Source organism: Rhopalosiphum padi, chromosome 1 (genome assembly GCF_020882245.1).
Source record: "Rhopalosiphum padi isolate XX-2018 chromosome 1, ASM2088224v1, whole genome shotgun sequence".
NCBI lineage: Eukaryota > Metazoa > Arthropoda > Insecta > Hemiptera > Aphididae > Rhopalosiphum > Rhopalosiphum padi.
In genome coordinates, this window is record NC_083597.1 from 1,224,108 (window position 1) to 1,246,684 (window position 22,577).

A 22,577-nucleotide genomic window follows, 5' to 3' on the forward strand; every position below is an offset into this window, starting at 1 on the left:
AATGAGTTCAGTGGAATGATACAAGAGAACCTACTCTGCAAAATGTTGGTCAACTTACTTACTCTGCTCATTTATATTTTAAATAGGTACTTATAAAGTTATAACTAATAATCTACCAGTCCAAAATGTTATTTTGAAAAATCGTAATACTAAGAATAATATTTTCCTTCAGAATATTAAATTTAAAATGTATGCTGTCATTCAAAAGAGTAAAAACTTAAAAAAATTATAATTGTTTTCTAAAAATATTTTTTTGTAACGACTTAAAATTATTTAAAAGAAATATTTTCAAAAATGTTAGTGTTTTCTAAAATATTAATTATTTTACAATAAATGGATCACCCCGTGTATATATATATTGGTTTAATATTTTCTGTAAAAGAATTTTTTACAACCCTCTATTTTAATACTTACAATAATAAAAAGAATATGTTGAATTAAATCATGTACTTACATACTATGGAGACGTGGCCGCCAGGGTAACAATAGAATAGATATTCTTTACTGGGAGTCATTCATACAATGTTATAACATTAAGTCCATTATTATATTATTTAGATAGTGACTATTATAGATAATTTATATATATATATATATATTATATCCATTAAACTTATATCTTTATGAGTAGGTACTAAAAAATGAAATATGGGGCATTTCCCATTCACAGACTACATTTTGTAGGTACTTATAAATTATGTGATATATTTCTAACTCTGAATACTGATAGTGTATAATATGTATAAGTAATAAGTATTATTAATATTTAACTAAAACTCTATAGATTAAATATGGCTGAATTTGTAAATCTATGTATTTATAAAATGTATGATTGATCTTTACAATTAGTTTTGTTTAACTCAACGTGCTACATAATAAAATGCTCAACCAAGAGCAATCGTTTAAATAAACGGTTATTGATTTTCAGAATCGATTTCAATATGTGCAGCCGTGTCGACGAGAATCGTGCAAACCAAACGTAGTAAGTATTTTAAAACTGTACATTTTTTGTAAACAAAATTATCATAACTTGCTTAATAAAGCTTCCAAATGTCTTCCAAAATGACAATTCACCATTAATTTAAAAATAACGGAGTAAAATTATTGTGAATGTAAAATTTACAATTGTATATTTGTAATATTTAGACAATACATTTGGGTGTGACAACCTCTTAACAGGACAAAGTATTTTTTTTCAAGTATAATCTTTTACCCATATTTTTGAGTTAAGTATGGGTACCATCTTGAATATTATATTATATACTATAATACCTATACACGTATTTATGAAATATAAATAGGTAGTTGAAAGTTTACGACTTTTGTCACTTACGTGTTTTTTCTTTAGTGTTTGGTACCTATAACATTTCGAACAATAGGAACTTTCTTTAACTTTAAATGTATCACATAATTTTGGTTCATATATTATGCAGTTTTCTATAAGAAGTTTCACAATCAACCATATTAACATGAAAAGAATAGTATTATAGTGTATTATACTATACTATTATGTATTCTATTTATAATTTTTACTTGGATAATTTAATATTTTTATTTATTTCATAATTTAAGATATTTATATTTTCTTATCTTACAGGCATAAGTTGAATGTAAAAAATTATATAAATATTTTACTCTATTACATTTCATTGTTTATTTATTAAATGAGTAAACCTATATATTATAATAATATAGCAATCGAACGTGAGTAATATACCATTTACTGACGACTCCGTATACAATCATTCGTACTACCATCACGATGTGTGTGAAAATCGACCGAAGCCTATCGTACACAAAGATCACTTAGTCATGGCCGGAAAATTTCAAAACCAAACGTCTCAAAGGGTGAAGTATTTTGTTTGTTTTTTTTTCAAGCATAATAATTACGTTTTATATTATATCTAGAACTCAAACTTCGTCAAATTTTTATATTTTTTACTAACTTACAATTAAATGTGTATTTATTTTTTTACCATCAAAATCGTTAAAAAATAGGAAATTTACTATACACTAAAATTAAATTGTTGGACACATACTAAAAGCACCAATTTAATAAAATAAACAATAAAAACATATACGTGTTTTTTAATATAAAGACCTTTGAAAAAATGTTATAATCATTTTAACCTTTAAATATGGATAAATAAAAATAAATTAGTAATAACTAGATAAAATTAAAGTATAAGAAAATTAATGTAATGGGGTGTGATGTATATTTCTGCGTATAAATTAATGTCTGGTGTGATATTTGAAATAACAATATGCAATTTTATTGTTTTAAAATCTTTTCTGGAAGGTATTATTTATGTTAATTTTTCTATTACCTATTTAAAATGTTTAAAATAATATTGATTCAGAGAGATGGAAAAGGAATTATTAATATATAAGTAAGGTAGTTTTTTATTATTATCAGTTTATTATTGTAAATTTAAAAATTACTATAAAATGACAGTCTATTCAATTGTGCAGTTAATCAAAAATAATTATTATTTTGTTTTTCATAAAAACCTTTGAAAACAAGTAAAATAAAATAAATACATACAATATTTCAACAGCCCACAGTTGTATAAGTACTGATAATATAGACTAATATAAATAAATTTATATTTTCTTGCACAAATCTTTAATAATATTTTATCGGACTGCGACTGTCGCAGATGAGTTACCCAGTACAATGTGTATCAGTAGTGCAAAAAATCGTGCCCAAAGACAATTGTCCGGAGAACCAAGGACCGATGCGGATGATGACTACCCAGCAACACGATTATTACGGACCATGCGACTACGAAGGCCTCGGACGTGGCAAAAAAATTATGCAGTCTGACAGCCTTGTGATAAATTCTGACTGTCCGATGGCGGGGCTCACCACGAGCTCTTGTTCTTACCAGCCCGTTTGTGTGAAACGAGAGAACAATTTTAAACCGAACCAATGGTAAGTACCACCACAGTATTTGTATTGAGGACGATAGGATTCAGATGTGTTCTACAGTGTCTCATAAAGAGTCATAGATTAGCGGAAATCGGGAAAGGAGGGAGTATAGAAAATGTTTTTGAGGTAATTACTAATTAAATGACTATTCTATAATACTACTCTATTTTTTCTGTTTCTACCAAAATATTGGCAATTCTATTAAAATTCGGTAGTTTTTAATTAATATAAATGGTACAAAAAGTAAATCGGTATTTCAAAAAACACTTTTAAGTAGATATTTATGTTTATTATTTTCGCACTGAGGTCACACAATTACTTATTCCCTGTGCTTCGCAAATCCTAAGGAACGTTCTAGGTAGTGTATACAAATCGTATTTTCATTATTTTAAAATAATTACATTTATTTTATAATATGCATTAACTGTTTAACATAATATAGTTATACCGCTCCAGTGGAAAAAATGGACTTAAACACAACTAACAGATCTAGCTACAAGAAAATAGAAAAACAGGAAAAAATTCGAACACCATGGGCCACAAAACTAAGCTATTGCAAACCAAATAACGCTATGAACTACTGTACAATGTATAACTACAGGTACAGTTTTATTTTTTTAATAATTTCTTAAATCATTATTATATAACAATATAACTTACTAAAAGAACTGTATAATGTATGAACTAACTCATTATTTTAATAACATTTAACATTTTTTCTAACAAAATCCAAAAAATTTAAGTAAAAAACCAATGTATCATTACTCCACTCATCTAAAATTTAAATACTTATAAGAGCCCAGAGGTAGATACTTTAAATATTGTAAAAATTATTATTTTCGGCAATCTTCACAGTTACAAGGAACCCGGTGCGTACATGTACAAGGATAATTGTGGTGATACAGTTAATCCCATGATGGACAGTAATTTAAGTAAGATAATATTGTAATAGGTACTACTATAAGTCTATAACCAAACTTAGTGAATAATACATTAATACCACACCTTTTTACTAGCCAAAAACTGTTGTCCGTTAACCTGTCTGGCTGATAATGTAGATAACGAACTTAAATCAAAATTTACAAAAGCACATCACTTTGATGATTAATTTTTGAAGCCACTGCAGTCAGTTTACTATACAGAAATATACAAATTGTTGATGGTGTGATGGACGGTATCGCGGTGGCGTATAGATCGCAAGTTGACTAATTCATTCCTTCATTAACACTTGTCAATGGAAAACATTTTTTAAAAATACAGATAGCAAACATTACATATTATATTTTATGATCTTTACAATTTAAAGAAATTAACACGTGGTTAATATCTTTTTTTACAAAACAATATTATTAGATATAGGTATTTATAATATTCTACAAAAACTAATGATATCCTTATGTAATATCATCCGATGTATGATTTAGTTACGCCCTCAAACACATATTTTGATTTTTGATTAACATTAATATCGATCATATTATTGTATATATAACGCGGACATAATTAGATCGAGGAATATAGTATAGACCAACTGTTCCCAACCCATGGGCCGCGCGCGAGCAGTGTGTAACAAAATTCAGTACCTAATATACATGTTATTATTATTATTATTTTTTTTTAAACGGTTAGTTATGTACAGCAAAACTATAGTATGATATAAAATATTAGGGTCTGTTTACTTAAAAAGTTGTTATAACTTTTTATAATAATACTAACAAATTTAAAAATTATTATTATTTAAGTTTAGCGCCATAGGCGCATTTTGTCGTTATTAAAAATGTTTATCAGTTAAACTTCCTAAATTGTCTCTTGCAACTTTCAATTATTAAATAGTTTCAAAGTTCATCAATATTACATGGATTAGTGCTTACAAGATACACATTACAGAACTAATTACGCATAACATTATACAGGTAGTATATACTGAAAATACTCTTTGAATTATAGTCATTAAAATATAGATACTAGCTACAGTTAACAACTAAATTTATAAATGTACAGTATAATTAAATACAATAATAACTAAATATTGATTAAAGTATATTATTGGATATATTTGTAGTATTGTTAATGTTATTTGATATAAAAAAGAAATAGTCAAAATGAGCTGAAACTTAAATTTAATTTATGCGGAAACGTTATTCGAAGATAATATTACTACCATTAATATGACGCTATGTGTTATCTCTGTCTTATATACGCGTAACATAGTTTAAAAACTGTTTTGCGCGGGACAACTTTACTCCCTCGATATTTTAATCAAAACAACCAAAATTATGAATCCCATTGAGAAGAACTTTACCTGTGTCGTAGCGTTTTAATTTTTTTGATAACATGAATGCAATTAAAGTTATCGGTTTGAGAACTTTAGGTTTTTTTCATTTAATTATTAAAAATTATTGGTTACCACTATCAAAAAAATTAAAACGCTACAACACAGGTAAAGTTCTTCTCAATGCGATTTAAAATGTTGGTAATTTTGATATAAATATAAGTAAAGTTGTCTCGCAAAAAACAGTTTTTAATTATGTTACGCGTGTATAAGACAGAGACAACACATGTGGGTATAGCGTCCTCTTAATATTAAATATAATAAAATATAATGTAATAGTAAATAAATCTAGAAAACTACCTTCTTCAGTAACAACGGTGGAAAGCAAAATTAGTATATTATATTAGCAAATAGTTATATACTTATATACATTCATATCTTAGTAAACGCTTACCTATCTTAGGTCCCGAAATAAAAAATATTCAAAGAAGTAGGTATAGGTATGTATAATCAATAATGACAAAATTTAAATATTTTTCTCGTGTAACTAAAATACTAGGTATTTGTAATTTTTATCAAACAAAAACTTCGATATTTTAAAATTTAAAAATTAAAAGCCAAAAAGTCTAAGCACCAAAATATACTTATTTATTAGAAAAAAAGTATTTATTTTATATCTTAGTTTTTAACAGATTTCAGATATTAATAATATTTATTATTTATCAAGGAAGCAAATGTGAAAATAAAATTTTCTAAGACTTAGCTTTAGCGTAAATACAAATGTTTCATTAAATTGAAAATGAAAAACAAATTTAGTGATTAAAATTCTAAAAATTATAAACGTGAACGTCGTAAATCACTTCATTACCATTTATACATTATTTTTTTTTAATTGGCCCATTTTTAATTATATTTCTTAACAATAGGTACTCGTTTTTAAAATTTTTCAAAGTACACAAAGTAGTAATAAGTATTATTCAAAACAATCCAAAATGTATTTAAAAAAAGTTAAATTATTAAAATTAACTTTCCTCAAAAATTACGTATTTATTATTAAAATAATAAAATCAATCAAAAAGTATAAAATGTGTAATCGACTAACATTTTCTCTTCCAAAGAGCTTCAGACTTTTACGTTAGGAGTAAAGGTATCGATTTGCATCGATTGAGGGCCGATAATTAGATTACCGAATTACCATTTTTCATGTTTATATTTTTTTTATTCATTAAAAAAAACCGGGAATGCGACGGGGCATGGTATTACACCGATTGATGACTGATAGCTAGACACTCAATTTCAATTTTTGGCATGTTTTTATTATTTTTTAATAAAAAAAAGAACCAGACATGCGACGGGACAAACTTTTACACCGAATGATAATTGATAAGTTATAGAAAACTGATAGGTAACTCACAAATACGGTAATCGACTTTATAAAATTTTTAGTGACTGTTCGCACTAGGAGCTGCTGACTCTGCGGTTAGCACCTAGAACTCGCACACCCTGGACCAAGTGGACCAGATACAACGGAGCTATTGAGCTAATATAAATATATACAAGTGAATTATAACAATAAAATTTAATATATCTTTATTATAATCAATACCAAAAAGAAAAAATTTGTTAGCTTTAGCCGAGATGATCAGTCTCTGACTGATTCAATCTTTAATTAGATACCATTTTTTATAATCTTACAATTCTTACATGTGATCGATAATTTAACACGAATATTCATATATTTTATATATACGTTGTATATATTATACGTATTATATATGCATATTAATAATATATTGCTAATTGTGACAACTAGTATTCGTTTTTATTAATTATTTTTTATAATGTGTATCATAAATTAATCATAATATAGGTAGTTTTAAATTTTTTGTATTTTCAAATTTTATGTGCCAGTTATATTTTTAATCTCTCACAATATTAGTTTATTTTATTATTTAATGTGTATAATATGATGTAATAATATATTAATTTAATATCATTTTTATATCTATCTAGGTCCTAGGTTAAGTATTTTTTTTAACCATTTCATATTATTTATTTCATTTTATTTCATTTCATTTATTTTGTATGTATCATACAAACTTTTTATATTTTCAATTTTTTCTGTTTTTTGGGTTGGAGAGGAGGTTTGTAACTGTGAATATTTCTTGTATGCATCATTATATTTAAATATTTTTGTTGTTTATAGTTAGTATTGTTTTAAAACTTTCATATTATTTATTTTTATTTATCTTATAAAATGTTAGCTAAAATCGCCTGTTATAAATAATTATAATACGTGTATTATGACTTAGGTACCTATAATACAAATGCTTTCACACATACGATGATTATATTATATGCTTATCGAATATTATATTTAAATTAAATTTTTTTCACTTTTTTAAATTTTAAGTAGATTTTTTGGTTCATTTTTGAAGTTTTCTACCTGGGTTAGGGTAACACCCTATTGTTATACTCATAATTGTATTATTATAATTTAATCATTTATTATTATTTAATTATTATTCATGTTTACCATGTTTGTAAAATGTAACTTCGATGATTTTTTCTTCACTATTAAAATTGTATATTTATATCCAGTAAAACGTCTACCTAAATTAACATTAAAAACCTTCCATTAAATTATTTAATTGTTTCAAACCGTTTATATACAGATATCAATACTTAAGTCTTAAAGGTTATAATATGTTAGTACTACACTCATTAAGCCAATGCTTCCCAACCCAGTGGCATACTTAAACCTGAATTTGAGGGGGAGGGGTGGTGATCCCACTTAAGTATGCCACTGTCCCAACGTATGGGTTATATACATTATACGCATATGAGTTTTATATTAAAAAATATAATTGACAGGGCATATTATTAACGATGATTAACGGACAATTATACTATATAATATTATTAAGTATTTATGTGGTAATTGAGATATAATTTTGACAAAACATATTCCCCATTTGCGCAAGATACACATCTGCAATCTGCAAATACAATAATAATTTAATATATTTTTATATATATACTGCAATGGATAGCGTTGTAACTTATAACTCTATTTATGGGTTATATAATATTTTATATTACTTAAATGTATTGCATTTACTATTTGATAATTTGTTGTCTATGCTACACACAAGGGAACATAAAATACATTTTTAAATTTCATTTCTCAAAATTACAACTTAAAATTATATACCTATAGGTATTTAAGAATTTATAATATTTAGCAATATAAAAATAAAAAATTTAATAATATAACTAATATTATAGTATGAATGTATTTTATTATTCATTATATTTTGACTATACTTTACGTCCTTTATGATTAAATATTATATTGGCCAATATACAAAGGCCATTTTATATAAAGCCCAGGCATTATAGAAAGCACTCAAATTGTATACTTTGCTCATAACATAATATACATAATATAATTAATATAAATAATTAAACCATTCCTGTAAAAACATATAGTGACATCATAAATAAAAAATTAATCATCTACTCATTTTCAGTGATTTCCAGATAATTACTAGAAACTGGGTATGCATATTCCCTATAGAAAATGATTATTGATTATAGATGTATTTTATCATACAATGAAAGTAGCATAATAGATTTTCTTTTAACTAAACAAATAAAAATTAAGACTAACAAACAAATCAAAAGGTAAAAAAGATTCTAGTTTAATTTCTGTAATCATGAGACACATTTTAAATTACTATAATTTATATTGTTTTCCAAAAAAGTTATATATAATATATTCTAATCTATAACATGGGTTGGCTACTAGTTTTGAAAAGGGTCTAGAAATTTTATATTTTATATTCTTGTTTACCAAGTTATTCTAAAATAAAAATTATAAAATATTTATGGTTACTTTATTTCCATATTCTTCTTCACGGTTTGCCAATTGCCAACCACTGATATTTCCTATGAGTTATGACCTAATGATAAAATCATCATCAATAATTATTTTTGTTAACATTTTTTTGGATCATGTTTCTATTTTAATACTTAATAGCTGTTAAGTAATCAATTTTAAGTACATTTTTAAAACTTAAATATCTAATTCAATATATATTGTTTTTATTTTTTAACTTCAACATAATATGATTCTATGCAACTATACAAGTAAATGTTAGGCATTTATGATATAAATAAAAAAATAATAAAAATAATTCAGTGGAAATGAGTTTTAAAGGAAAAACAAATTTAGCAGTGAAAAATTAAACAATTTAAAAAGCTACAAAAAAAGAAAAGAAACTGAAAAATAGACTAAAACAGTTACATTTTTAAAATAAAATGTATGACATGGTTTAATATTTTAAAATTTAAAGAATATTTGTCCACAGAAATATAAAAACTAATTAGTCTTTACAAACATATAAATTTCAGAGTTTTAGATTTATGAAAATAAATATGCGCTTTAGCAAGAAACAATATTTTTAGAAAATTACCTGTTGACCAGAATTAAAAGTTCAGTCAAAAAAGCGACATTTTTCTAACTTGAACTAACAACTAATATCTAATATCACAATTTGGTAAAATAATCAAATATAGTTGCAAAAAATAAATAAATAAATTAAATAACAAAAGTTTTACTATGCTAGTGGTAAGCCTTGTACCCATGTACTTAGGTCAGTGACTGTAGTATTAAGTGGTTCTTCTTCACGTTTACATACAATCAACATTTCAGCAGCTGCACGCCCAGACAAATATGCCCCGTGAACAGTGGAGTAAAAATTTGGATGGGTATGTTCTCCAGCAAACGTTATAATAGGCTGTAAACAAAACATGTGTATAGATAATTACAAATACATTACTGATTTTATGTTACTCACAATCTTATTATTATTAACATGCATTGGCCTTGCAATGTGTTCAATATCTAACTGACTAGAACCAACTCCAATAGCTGTATATGAACCGAGACTGAATTCATTAGTTTTCCATCGAGTGCTACAATAAAAAATATTTATAACATAACTAAACAAATATTCAGTGTTCTACTGTAAAGTTATAAAAACAATGTAATTACTTACCAAATACATTTAGATGGATATGGTATACAAGGGTCATTCAAAAACCGTCTCAATACTTCTGTACACTTGTCTCCAATTTTTTTATCATCCAATTTCTCCATAATTTCAGCTTCATTACCAGATAACCAACCAAGCAACAGTGTATCATTTACTTTTGAAAAACTATATATCTTTTCACTCCAATCCCCGATTTCATCATTTTCCCATAATAAAAGTATCTCATCTATATCTTGACTCAAAAATGGCCGATCGTAATACAAAAAAATTTTATCTACAACACCATACAATAGTCTACCAATAGATTTTTCTTTGTACTTAGGTAGTTTTGGACAGAAAATGTCATTGGATTTGAGTATACCTAATGGCAATGTGCAAATAATACTGTCAGCTTCATAAATCTTATCATCACAATGAACATACACAGTTTCATTGGTGACATCCTCTCCGCCCACTTCAATTACAGTCTTATCAGAATCTTCAGAATCTGTACCATTGTCAATGCCTGATGGCCATTTGATTTTTGTCACTCGAGAATTCATCTTTATGCAATCGGGTGGTAACTTGTTATGTATTGGATCTAGAATACTGCTGTAACCACTGGGCAGTGCAATATTACCACCCTGCAGTTCTTTGTAACTACCTAACTCAACCAAATCAATATCAACCATATTGTTACATCCAGTAATACAAGTTTCTCGCTTCAGTAGACAGTTAAAAATTAACCGCTGTAATTTACGAACATTATTATTTTGTACTTTTTCCAAATAAATTGCAATTTCGAGCTGCACATGTTCTCCAACACTGTGAATCCCGGGTGGTGGATCAAATGCGCCCGTAAAGTAATCTTCACATCGCCGCAAAAAACACATGTATGCTTCATATGTTTCCTAATAATAAAATATTATTAAAAAAAAAAAAAAAATTATAAAGAAATTATAACGGTGACAAATTAATTTTTTAGTTATCTCTCAAATTTTTTAACAATCAAATTGATTTTTAAATCTCTACGAGTCTTACTTACTGAATACTCATAGTAATTAATTGTATCAGGTATAAACCTTATGAAAAAAGAAAATCATAGTTAAATTTTATTTTTGTATAACTTTTTTTTCCTGTCTAATATTTACACTATAGTTTTCCTACCAATATTCTTTGTTAAAGAGAACTGACCCAAACCTAAATCTGCCATTATAATTAAATTATTAAAAAAATATTTTAACTTACTTGTAATAATTCAATAGGAACTTTAGTTCCATCCATTGCAGTTGCAATAATACTGGGTAATTTCGGACGATGAGTAATATCCACTAGACCATTAGCCAAAGCTAATTCATACATAGGATTACCTAATACGCCATGAATCCAATGAGCCCCAAGTTCAATTTGTTGACCATCTGTAAATCACTCATATATACAAATGTTAAGTAACAGTAATAAATGTTCATACTTATTGAAGTAGAACATATTCGACCACCAATACGATTTTGTGCTTCCAAAACAATAAAATCATTCATATCATGCTGTGACAAATGTGTGGCTGCTGCTAGACCAGCTATTCCAGCGCCAATAATAATAACTTTGTGCTTTGAGACATCGGGTAATGGTTCACCCATAATAATCAGTCTTAATAAAAAAATCTAAAAAAAAAAATATACAATTAAAATTGATAAAATTAAAAAAATTAAATAATAATACATAAAATATTGATTTGTATGATATTTTTACACACAAAAATTTTTTGTCAGGATGCAACTTTCCATTTTAGTTGACACATGTTATTTATAAATATCTTAGTTTGTAGTTGTTAATTACTATTTAAACATAAATCATATTGATTAACTGAAATCTTTGATATCATCAATCATTCAAGCACAAATAAACTATAGAAACACAACATTTCTTTATGCTATTATATGATATAATTAATGAAAATAACAACCAAGGAAAATAAATCAAAATTATTAAAATTATTTTAAAAACTACAAGATTATTTATCCATTATAAATTTTCAATATAACTGTATTCACATGTTCCATTAAAAATCTCCAAAGATGTGGTTGGATTACCTGATCAGTGGTCTTAATTACTTTTAAAACTGTAAATATAAAATTCTTAGGTACTATTGGGGCATCGTTAAGTAGTTTTTTTCACCTTTAGCAATACAATTCACAACGTTTAACAAATTAATTAATATAATTATTATTTATTCAAAGACTTTATTTTTAAAACATTTTAAAGTAGCTAAGCTTCATCAGAATTTATATTAATAAGGTTAAAAACGTCTAACCAATCTTTACTCAATGAATTCCACAAGAAACCTCAATAACTTTTAAAATTGAAAATGATCATTAGCAGGCCATCTAGTAATAAAACAAATATTTCATGAATACGCATGTGCTACATAAAAATTCATTAATAGTTTAAAGCATTACCTAAGTTATTGAAGACAATATTAATTGTATATATATATATATATATATATCACTATAAAACGTATACTTTATTAAAACATTAGACCAGCAAACAGCTAAGTTTTTGCACACTGTTTTATTTGCAAAAAGTTTTGTGAATGATTATATTATCAATATCAACAACATTTTATTAAAGATTTTCACTGTCATCAAAATGATTAGTGCTTATATACAAATTAGATTTTGATTTTTAATAGTATTCTAACATATAGTAACATTTCATAATTCTAGTTGTAAAATATTTATATTCTATAAGACTATAATACCTACATTATTAAAAATATCAAATTTAGTAGGTTACACACAACTAAATCTAAATATATTTGATTTTTTTCATATCTATTTTCTCCCTGCATTTGACAACTTTATCCATCATAGTCAGACGTCAGTACCACAATAACCGGGTGGGTGTGTTGAGTGTGTCAAACACACGGGTTCCTGGCCCCAACCTATAATGGGCCCGCCAAATGATAAAAATTTTCAAGAGGAGAGGATCATTAATTTTATTTACATACGGGTCCAAATTGGTGATGTTGCGGCACTGATCATAGTATAGGGTATTAATATATTATAAACATTAAACATTATATAATACATAACTAAGGTACATATTTTAAGCAAATCAGTAGTATACAATATTTAAATCATGATTGGTTAATTTAGTCAATATGAAAGTAAGTGTATAATATTATAATTGAATTTATAAAATTAAATTTTACAAAAAAAAAATATTTTCATAAAATAATAATAGTGTCCCACACAAAAGACTAGAAAGTATAAGTTTTCTAGACATGACAATCATGCCCCCTTTCCACATATCAATTATTTTCTTTTTCAAACTAATATTATTAAATTTACTTATTGAACTAAGTTAAGAAAAGTGTAAATATTTCTAATAAATAAATTCAAAATATTTATCTATATATGTATAATATATATATATATAATATATACAATGAAGAATCTATTTTAAACAGAACTTTAGGTAACCTCAGACTTGTAATATAGAATAAAACTAAATAATATTTAGGAATAAAGAACATATTACATTATAAAACATTATAATATCTACTAATGCATTCATACATGACCCATCAAATATAGTTAGAACTAAATTCATAATTTTTTTTTTTGTTGGTATTCACAAAACTGTATGTTAATAAAATATAAATCTTGAAGCACTTACTAGTTATTTGGTATCCAGAGATTTGACAATCATGCTATAAAAAGTATTGGCCAACCTTGACTAGGTATATGGTTTTTAGTCATGTTGTGTGGGATAAAGGGATAAATGCCAAGCTAGCTAGTTAGTTGTGGACTATGCATAAGAAAAACATTTGATTAAAGTTTAAAAAAAATTTAACACTATTTTAAATGTTGTTAATGAAAAAAAAAACAAAGCTATTAAAATTGTAATTGATAAGAGTTAAGTGATAACATCAACCAATATGATAATGGCCATAGGGTGAAATGACAAAATGGAATTTATGTCGCCTAACGGCTATGCGATCATACTCGAGACTCAACATTAATTTCAGTAATTTTGAACAATCTCGACACGAGAAATCGCAAACATGAAACCATCATTATTCAGGCTATTCAGGAACGGATTTAAAGCGGTAATCGGAATAAAAATCCCCGAAATAAAATATCGCGTTTCTTAATATTTTAACAATAATGGATAAGCAGTGTTCGAATTGGAAAAAAAATTGATGACGGACGCTGGTTTTAGTTCAGAAAACACCGTTCTATAACAGATAAATTGTAAAGCAACCCGTTGTGGACTTCGTCCCCCACACCCCCAACACATATAGTAAGGTACTATAAAGCTAATATTTTTCCTCGCTTAATTTAATGAAGGGAACGTTAAAATATATGAAAAAATGAAAACGTACTCCGTATAAAAACTTCAAATTGATAAATTTTTATGTTTAGAATATCTGAATATGTATTGTGAGGTGACATTGTAATATTGTATTTATAAATGATATATTTTATTTTATTAAAACCTATAACTTTTTAATTATAATTTTGTAATTAGCGTTTAAAAAATTGAAGTGTAGGAATTTTTTTCTGAGGTTCTTGGTCCTGTTAAGCCTAGGTACTTAATGCTTACTTTTAACTTTATAAGTGTTCACTTGCTATTGTAATCCGTTTGAAAATAATAATGATTGACATTATCGATAAATAATAATAGTTTTGACGCTGATCGTCATTATCGTCATACACGGTTGGTGTATGACGATCACGCACGATACAAGAACCTTTAGAACCTAGATGCTACTGCAACCGTTCATTTATTTAAAAGCATATTACTCAATACTCATCATCACGTATTTACGTTAGTATTCTGTGTTGGTACATTTTACTACATAAAATACAAAAACACCTGTCATTTTTTCAAATTTAATAAATAAATTTATGAAAATTGAATTTTTAATTGAAAAATAAAGTTATTATTTAAATTTATACGTTTTTCTGCATTTACCGTTAAATAGTTAAAAAAAAAACTGGGGCCCCTTGTAGCTATAATGCAGCTCACTTTACCACCCCCACGCCATCATCATAAAAATACTTCAGGCATACTACTACTTTGTACGTCTTTCTTTCTTTTACTTTGTACTTATCTAATATCTTGATTGCTGGCACGGTCTAAGAATCTTCTAAGTTCTTAGACCGTGATTGCTGGTATATTCTAAAACTTTGGGTGGTACTGTGGTAGACGGTAGTGTAGTACTAACAGTACTGTAGTGTGTACTAGTGTGATACTTGGCGTACTCGATTTGTAGTGATTAATAATAGATATTGGCAATAATTGTAGCGAGCTACCGTAGAAACCGATTATGCAACCGACCACTCAACAATTATTATTATTGTGATAAACTGATAATGTGATATGAATATTGCTCGATACCGGTATCTGCACCAGCGACACTTGTCTAAACAAAAACACTTCGTTATCCGAAAAACCGACACCGCGGCCTTGAGCTATTCAGTGATTACATCTTCTACCACCATGACGATCGCGCACAGCTGACTGATTGACATATCACCACAAAATGTTGTGAATAAATATCATTTTCCAATCGTTTGCCGAAAATGTAATTAGTGTACCTATTTAAGATATTTAATTACAACGAAATTGACAGCTGAGAAAGTGGAACCGTTCGTGACGAAATAAAATGCAAATATTAAAACACGAACATTTGATTTATCGTTTGCTGTGAGAAACTCGTTCACAACAAAACGTGTGCAACTTCGGAGAGTTCGTTCATAACATCAGTGTCAAATCTCCAGAAATCGTTTTATCACACAGTGTCGCTTTCATAATACATATTATCATCGCAACATCGCCGTCATAAACTCAAACTATTCAAAGCTTATTTCGCTTACACACATGTAACGTTTCGCATTTCATCTTAGACATATTGGTGCTCATCACTCGCTTAAAGTTCAAGCTTTGTTGTACAAAACATTGCCACAATGAATATAACGAGAGCGACGAAATCGGGTTTACGACCCTGTGGAAGTAAGTCAACGTATTACATTTTAATAAATTTAAAAAATATATATTTTAATGACCCCTTCAGGAAGTATTATGCCATTTAGTAACTATAATTTTTAAATATCTCACCATTCTATTCAAGGTCGACATAGTTATCAAACTGATATTTCCCCCTAATTTTATTTACCTTATATTTAAAATTGGGTATCTAAATCTAAGAGATTATTGAAGTTTCATTAAAATTAATGTAATAAATTGTACTACCTAATAACTGTATTTCAAAAAATTGTCTAGGTCAAGAACTTATTGGTTAAAGAAAATAACAATTTTTATTTTTTTTCTCTATGCATTATTTTTATTTATCTTTAATATATTAATTTGATTATACTTATTTATTTAAACGTTAAATTTTTTAAGTATTTTAATCAAGTATATAAGGTAACAAATAAACCAAAAAATTTAAAAATGACTGGTATCTACAAATTCAATTGACTTATTAGTATAATACCTAACTCCAATATTTAGATTATTAAATTAATCTATAAATTTATATGCACTATTTAATAATATTAAATATGAAGCATTGGTAAATATTTAGTTTTATATTTTAAATTAATTTTCTATCGCAAACTATTTTTGTACATTGAACATTATACAACTATATTTTATACCTATTAAAATATATAATAGCTATTTAATTTAATATTTTTTAAGTGGGTAAGAAAATAATTTTGTATTCAACTAAATATGTATAAGTTTTTATCATAAACAAAAGTTATCTTAAGTATCAATGTATTACTTTTATTATATGTATATAGCATTTGTTGACTAATAATGTATAATATATGTTTAATTATATATCTATAATTTATGTACCTAAATTATTTATAATTACTTATTTGTACCTAATGTACTTATAATAAAATAAGTTTAAAGTCAAACTAAAAATTATTTGTTTATTTGTATTGAATTTATACATTTTTTAAACAAAATCATAAAATTGTAATTTTTAATTTTAAGTAAATACCTATCAAATAAAAAAACAAACCTATTAGGTATATTAATCAATTTAGGGCTCTATTCAAATTTCAAATTAGTTATTTTAATCCATTTTTATTAGTTCAAGGTCAATATAGGTCATAATTAAATTAGCATGATTCATTATTTTATATAAATGAATACTAGGTAATCTAACCTATATCCAATAACTATGTTTAATTAAACTACATGCAAATTGAGATTCAATTAAGTACCTAATTTTGTATTGATCACAATATTATTTCTTTATTTTTTTTCAGATTTGTACAAATTTTACAATAACAAACATTTTGGTGCCGTTTACTTGAATCCACAACCATGTACATATTCAAACAATTTCTTATACTCAAATGTTGCCTCAAATCATCTTCTTCCAATATCTCGTTTGATAACTAAGCTAGAATTTTCCAATCCCCATATTCGAAATTTTTCTTGCACATCGTCATTATTATCTGAAAAACCATCTTCTAAAATTGAAGAAACTGTGAATGCAGTCAAAGAAAAAGCTCAAAAAGAAGCTGAAGGAAAAGAAATTGCTGCAATCAAACCTACAAAAACAATAAAACAGAAAGTTATAGATGAAGTGATGCACTATTATCATGGTTTTAAACTTTTAGGCCTCAACGCAAAAATCTCCTTTAAGTTAGCTCTTAAAAAAATAAGAGGTCATGATTTGACAAGAAGAGAACATAACTTAGTAAGTTTATTAAAGATGATTGGTATTCTTGTCATTCGTGATCTACCACTCTTGTTGTCTACCATATAATTTTTATACTTAATTAAAATATAAATAAAGAACTATAGTATATTTAAAAATACACAATAATTCAATAAAAGATGTCACATTATTATAATCCTAAATTGACAATTAGAATCATGCATGGTAGATAACAAGTGTATGATAGACGACTTACAACAAGAATACCAGATGATTTTATAAATATTAATTTCCAAAAAAGTTATTGTTTTTTTTTTTTACTTAATTTTTTCAGTTTGTTGAAACTGTGGCTGATCTATTTCGATTATTACCTTTTTCTGTGTTTATTATTGTTCCATTCCTTGAATTCACTTTGCCTATTTTTATAAAGATCTTTCCTGGTATGTTACCAACTACATTTCAAACAAAGGATGATAAGGTTAGCTTCATATATATTTTTATCCCATATTAAACATTTATTTAATATTTAATTATTTTAGGAAGCTAAACTCAAAAAGTCTCTTAAAGTGAAACTTGAAATGGCAAAATTCCTCCAAGAGACTTTGGACAATATGTCTGTGTCTGGCAAAGGACATACATGTGAATCAGCACAAGAATTTGCAGATTTTTTTGCTAAAGTAATTTACTAACTTCTTATGTTTTTAACTTTTATTTATTTTGATGTTAAATAACATTTTAGGTAAGACAAGAAGGTACTGTTATATCAGCTGATGAAATACTTAAATTTTCTAAACTATTCAAAGACGAAATTACCCTTGACTCACTTCCTCGACCACAGTTGGTTGCTCTTTGTCGAGTACTTGAACTACGACCAATTGGGACTTCAAACTTTTTAAGATTTCAACTGACACTTAAACTACGTTCATTATCTATTGACGATAAGGTAAATACCAACTAATTTTAAATTTAATTATTTATTAATTTAATAATTTTAATTTTCAAGATGATCCAAAAAGAAGGTGTTGATTTATTGACACTGAGCGAACTACAACAAGCGTGTAAGTCTCGTGGTATGCGTGCTTATGGTCTTACTGAAAAACGCCTTAAACAACAACTTACTCAATGGCTAGACCTATCACTAAATGAAAAAGTTCCTCCTTCATTACTTCTTCTCTCTAGAGCATTTAGCTTTACAGAAAATATCCCAACTAGTGATTTATTAAAGAAGGCTATTTCTGCATTGCCTAATTCTGTTGGAGTATCAACTGAAGCCGATCTAGGAGAACGTGATGGAGTCATTGATAATAAGGCTAAATTGGAAGCAATTAAAGAGGAAGAACGTAAAGTGAAAGAAGAAATAGAAGAATGTATGGAAGAAAAGAAAAAAGAACTAGAAGATGCCAAAAAGAAACCTAAAGAGCAACCTATTCTTGCTAAAGAAAATTTAGTTGATACAGCACCTATTTTAACCGACACAACTGGAATTAAAAAAGAAGTAAGTCCAGACATGTTACTTTATACTTTGATTATTTTTAACCCTTTTATTTATTTATAGGAAGTAACGTCTACGGATTTAAAAACATTGGAAAACGCTATCGAGAATTTGAGTTCAGAACAAAAAACACTTATTGTAGAAAAAGAAGAAATCAAAGAATTGAAGGATGAACTCAAAGATTACCAAGAAGTTAGTAAAATATATTAAATTGTAGATATTATAAATAGTGTATTTTATTTATTACATTAAATGTTGTCATTTATTCTAGGATATAAATGATCTTCAAGAAGTAATGAAAACTGAGAAAAAAGAACAAGTTAGAGAATCCAAAGCAGCTAAGCGATTATTTAAGAAAGTCAATAATATGATAAAGAATATGGATCAAGTGGTTGATAAATTGGAGACAAAAGAAAAAGAAATCAAAAAAGATATTGAAACTAAAGAATTAATTGATGAAAAAACTACTAAGGAAAGGTAAACATTTGGCTGTTCCAATTTTTTTTAAATTTTACTTATTATGCTAATCTTTCTTTTAGCGAATTAATCAATATTGATGAGCTTATCGGAGCAGTAAGAAAATTACAAAATATACCTGATGAATTCAAACTACAACAGATAAGTGAAGTTCTTAGTAAAATTGATGATGATCATGATGGTTCAATAAGATTAGATACTGTATTGAAGGTAAGAATCATGACATAAATTATTTTACTTCCTAACCTAACCTAACTTATACTTATTACATATTTATCATATTTACATTTTAGGTATTGGAGCTGATTGGTACAGAAAATGTTAAATTATCTACTAAGGAAATGGATATGATAACACAATTAGTTATAAAAGAAGAAGAAATGGAAACTATAGAAAAAATGAACAAAGTGCAACAATTGGAAAAAGATGATGTAGCTCAAGCAGCAACCCCCAAAGTAACTACAACATCTGAAACAATTCCAAAAAAATCTGTAACAACAATCATTGATTCAAAAATTGTCTCCGATACAAAAATACCACCATTGCCACCAACAAATATAACAAAATCAGATGAAACTAAAAAACTATAAGTCAATAATACAATAGGCTTTCATAAATTCAAACAATCATTCAAGTATGAATACAAGTTTTTAAAAAAATGTGATACTGCAATACATTTCCACAGTTATGTGACTAATGTGTTAATTCTCCCTTACATTTTAGTTTGTACATACAGTTTTTAGTTCAGAACAATTTATTTAATATTAAAGAAAATTGTCTTCTGGTTGTTCGTTTCTTTTTGTTAAGTACTATATTTTACTGTTATTTATTTAAAAATAATAATATTGTGGAATTCATCTTTTTTTTTTTTTTTTGTATCTCATTTTTCTTTAAAATAATACCCTCATTTAAAATTCTTCTTTACAAAAGCTTATACAATTCTTCACTAAAATAGTAAAATTAAATATATTTTACTATGATATATGTAAGACTGTTTTAAACTATTTATTTATTTATTTACACTTGAATTTTTATTAATAAATATATTGAAAAGAGTATACTACTTGTGTCTCATAACATCCAATATTAAAAAAAATAATAAACCAAAATTATACAAGTAACACCTAATTTGGTTTAACATTTACACCTATAAATTAAAAATTCAATAATTAAAGAAAATTAGTGATCACAATTTCCAAAAATTACACCTAAACAAATAGGTACATAATATTTGGTTGTGTAATCAAATAGTCAAATGTTTATAAAAAATTAAAATTTAATTTAATGGTTTAATTGTGAGGATTAAAATCAACTAATCAGTCAGTTAAACAAAATTATATTTTTATTAAACTATCAATGTAAAAATTAATCAATTAATAAATAAAAAAAAACTTTTTTTTCATTGTTAAGGTCATACAATGTATATTATTCTGCTAAACGCAAATTGTCCACGTTGTACGTTTGTAAGACAGACAACTTATGTAAGTGTCGCATCCTCTTGATTTAATTTAAAAAAATCTATTGGAAATAAACCAATACTTAAAATTTTTACATTATTTATTTATTTATTTATTTGTTAACGGGCTGGGCCCTATTCAACAGTTTAACATAATACAATAATACATAATTTAAAATAATTAATACAATGACATAATTAAATTTATATAAGATAATAATTACAGAATAATAAGTATAATAATGATAATAAAACAAATATAAAAATATATAATAATAAATGTATCAGTTTTGATGAACGGTGCTCTCATTGGCCAGCCGCATCATGCGGTCTAACAGATTATTTCTGCCATAATTGGTAGTGTGCGCAGGAACAACATTATTAAATCAATGATTATACAACCACCGAATATAAAATATGGTAGCCACAGAGCCAAGGTGGACGGCAAACACAATGTCACCATAGGCGGAGTTAGGGAGGCTTTGGGGTATAAATCCTCCTAGTTCCCAATTAGCCCCTCCCCCCCAAATGAATACCCTAATTATGTACCTAGTTTTATATCATTATTTCACAAATATACTATTAAAAGGCATAACAACACTAATTTTTTTTCAACCTACAATTTAAAATATTATTATAAAAACAGTTAAAGATATTTCTTCTACATCAGTTTTTTTATTTTACTGTATTTTTATAAATGTAGTAATATTGCAATACCATGCATTAATACATTTTAGTTTATATTTTCATATTTGTATTGAAATATAATTAGCTGCAATACGCTGAACGCTAACGGATTTTTATTTTTTTGGTTTTACAATACAACAAGATTATTTTTAACTAAATAGGAAATTAATAATTATTAATAATTATTTTCATTAAGTAATTTGGGGCTTGAGCTCCCCCTCCCCCCTACTAAATTTATCAAGCTCCACTATGAATATCACCGACTACCGCCAATCCAATGATGGAGTGTAGGTATCTTTTTTTTCTTTACGATAAACAAGGAACGGGTGGGAACTGTTTGCTACGAGTACAATACTGCCACCCGGTCCCGTATCGTTAATTCGTCGAGCTTTAAAACATAGATATATATACATAGATGAATGCCTCTAACCAGTCTAACCACCCTGAAAAGCTGGCATACGGCCCCCACAAGACTAACCGTACTTAAGCTACCTGTCCTCCTCTTGTCTGCCTGACGCGTTCTGCA

The 22,577-nt window shown here is 26.6% G+C and overlaps 3 protein-coding genes across 3 annotated transcripts; 2 read left to right on the forward strand and 1 right to left on the reverse strand.

Moving 5' to 3' along the window:
* Positions 1-791: 791 nt before the first annotated feature.
* LOC132918611 (uncharacterized) lies at positions 792-4,539 on the forward strand. Its single transcript, XM_060979959.1, has 7 exons — positions 792-803; positions 929-982; positions 1,696-1,848; positions 2,661-2,935; positions 3,375-3,533; positions 3,788-3,864; positions 3,949-4,539. The coding sequence occupies exons 1-7, from the start codon at positions 792-794 to the stop codon at positions 4,038-4,040; spliced, it is 822 nt and encodes a 273-aa protein (XP_060835942.1). The 3' UTR covers positions 4,041-4,539.
* A 4,748-nt stretch (positions 4,540-9,287) lies between these two features.
* LOC132922916 (spermine oxidase) lies at positions 9,288-14,298 on the reverse strand. The gene is made up of 6 exons (XM_060986666.1): positions 13,925-14,298; positions 11,715-11,904; positions 11,492-11,661; positions 10,268-11,154; positions 10,067-10,184; positions 9,288-10,006 (listed from the first exon to the last, which is right to left on the reverse strand). The coding sequence occupies exons 2-6, from the start codon at positions 11,878-11,880 to the stop codon at positions 9,827-9,829; spliced, it is 1,521 nt and encodes a 506-aa protein (XP_060842649.1). The 5' UTR covers positions 11,881-11,904; positions 13,925-14,298; the 3' UTR covers positions 9,288-9,826.
* A 1,466-nt stretch (positions 14,299-15,764) lies between these two features.
* On the forward strand, positions 15,765-20,765 carry LOC132922907 (mitochondrial proton/calcium exchanger protein-like). The gene is made up of 10 exons (XM_060986655.1): positions 15,765-16,267; positions 17,542-17,978; positions 18,274-18,417; positions 18,479-18,616; positions 18,679-18,882; positions 18,943-19,434; positions 19,495-19,623; positions 19,703-19,908; positions 19,971-20,118; positions 20,202-20,765. The coding sequence occupies exons 1-10, from the start codon at positions 16,222-16,224 to the stop codon at positions 20,496-20,498; spliced, it is 2,241 nt and encodes a 746-aa protein (XP_060842638.1). The 5' UTR covers positions 15,765-16,221; the 3' UTR covers positions 20,499-20,765.
* Positions 20,766-22,577: the final 1,812 nt, after the last annotated feature.

Bases quoted from the DNA above. Each gene is read 5' to 3' on its own strand.
- LOC132918611 (XM_060979959.1), top strand. The intron at 2,936-3,374 runs GTAAGTACCACC...AACATAATATAG, and splicing joins AATTTTAAACCGAACCAATG to TTATACCGCTCCAGTGGAAA. The intron at 3,534-3,787 runs GTACAGTTTTAT...CAATCTTCACAG, and splicing joins TGTACAATGTATAACTACAG to TTACAAGGAACCCGGTGCGT.
- LOC132922916 (XM_060986666.1), bottom strand. From the start codon at position 11,880: ATGGGTGAACCATTACCCGATGTCTCAAAGCACAAAGTTATTATTATT. The intron at 11,662-11,714 runs GTATGAACATTT...AGTGATTTACAG, and splicing joins AATATGTTCTACTTCAATAA to ATGGTCAACAAATTGAACTT. The intron at 10,007-10,066 runs GTGAGTAACATA...TTTTGTTTACAG, and splicing joins ATGTTAATAATAATAAGATT to CCTATTATAACGTTTGCTGG.
- LOC132922907 (XM_060986655.1), top strand. From the start codon at position 16,222: ATGAATATAACGAGAGCGACGAAATCGGGTTTACGACCCTGTGGAA. The intron at 18,883-18,942 runs GTAAATACCAAC...TTAATTTTCAAG, and splicing joins CATTATCTATTGACGATAAG to ATGATCCAAAAAGAAGGTGT. The intron at 19,624-19,702 runs GTTAGTAAAATA...CATTTATTCTAG, and splicing joins AACTCAAAGATTACCAAGAA to GATATAAATGATCTTCAAGA.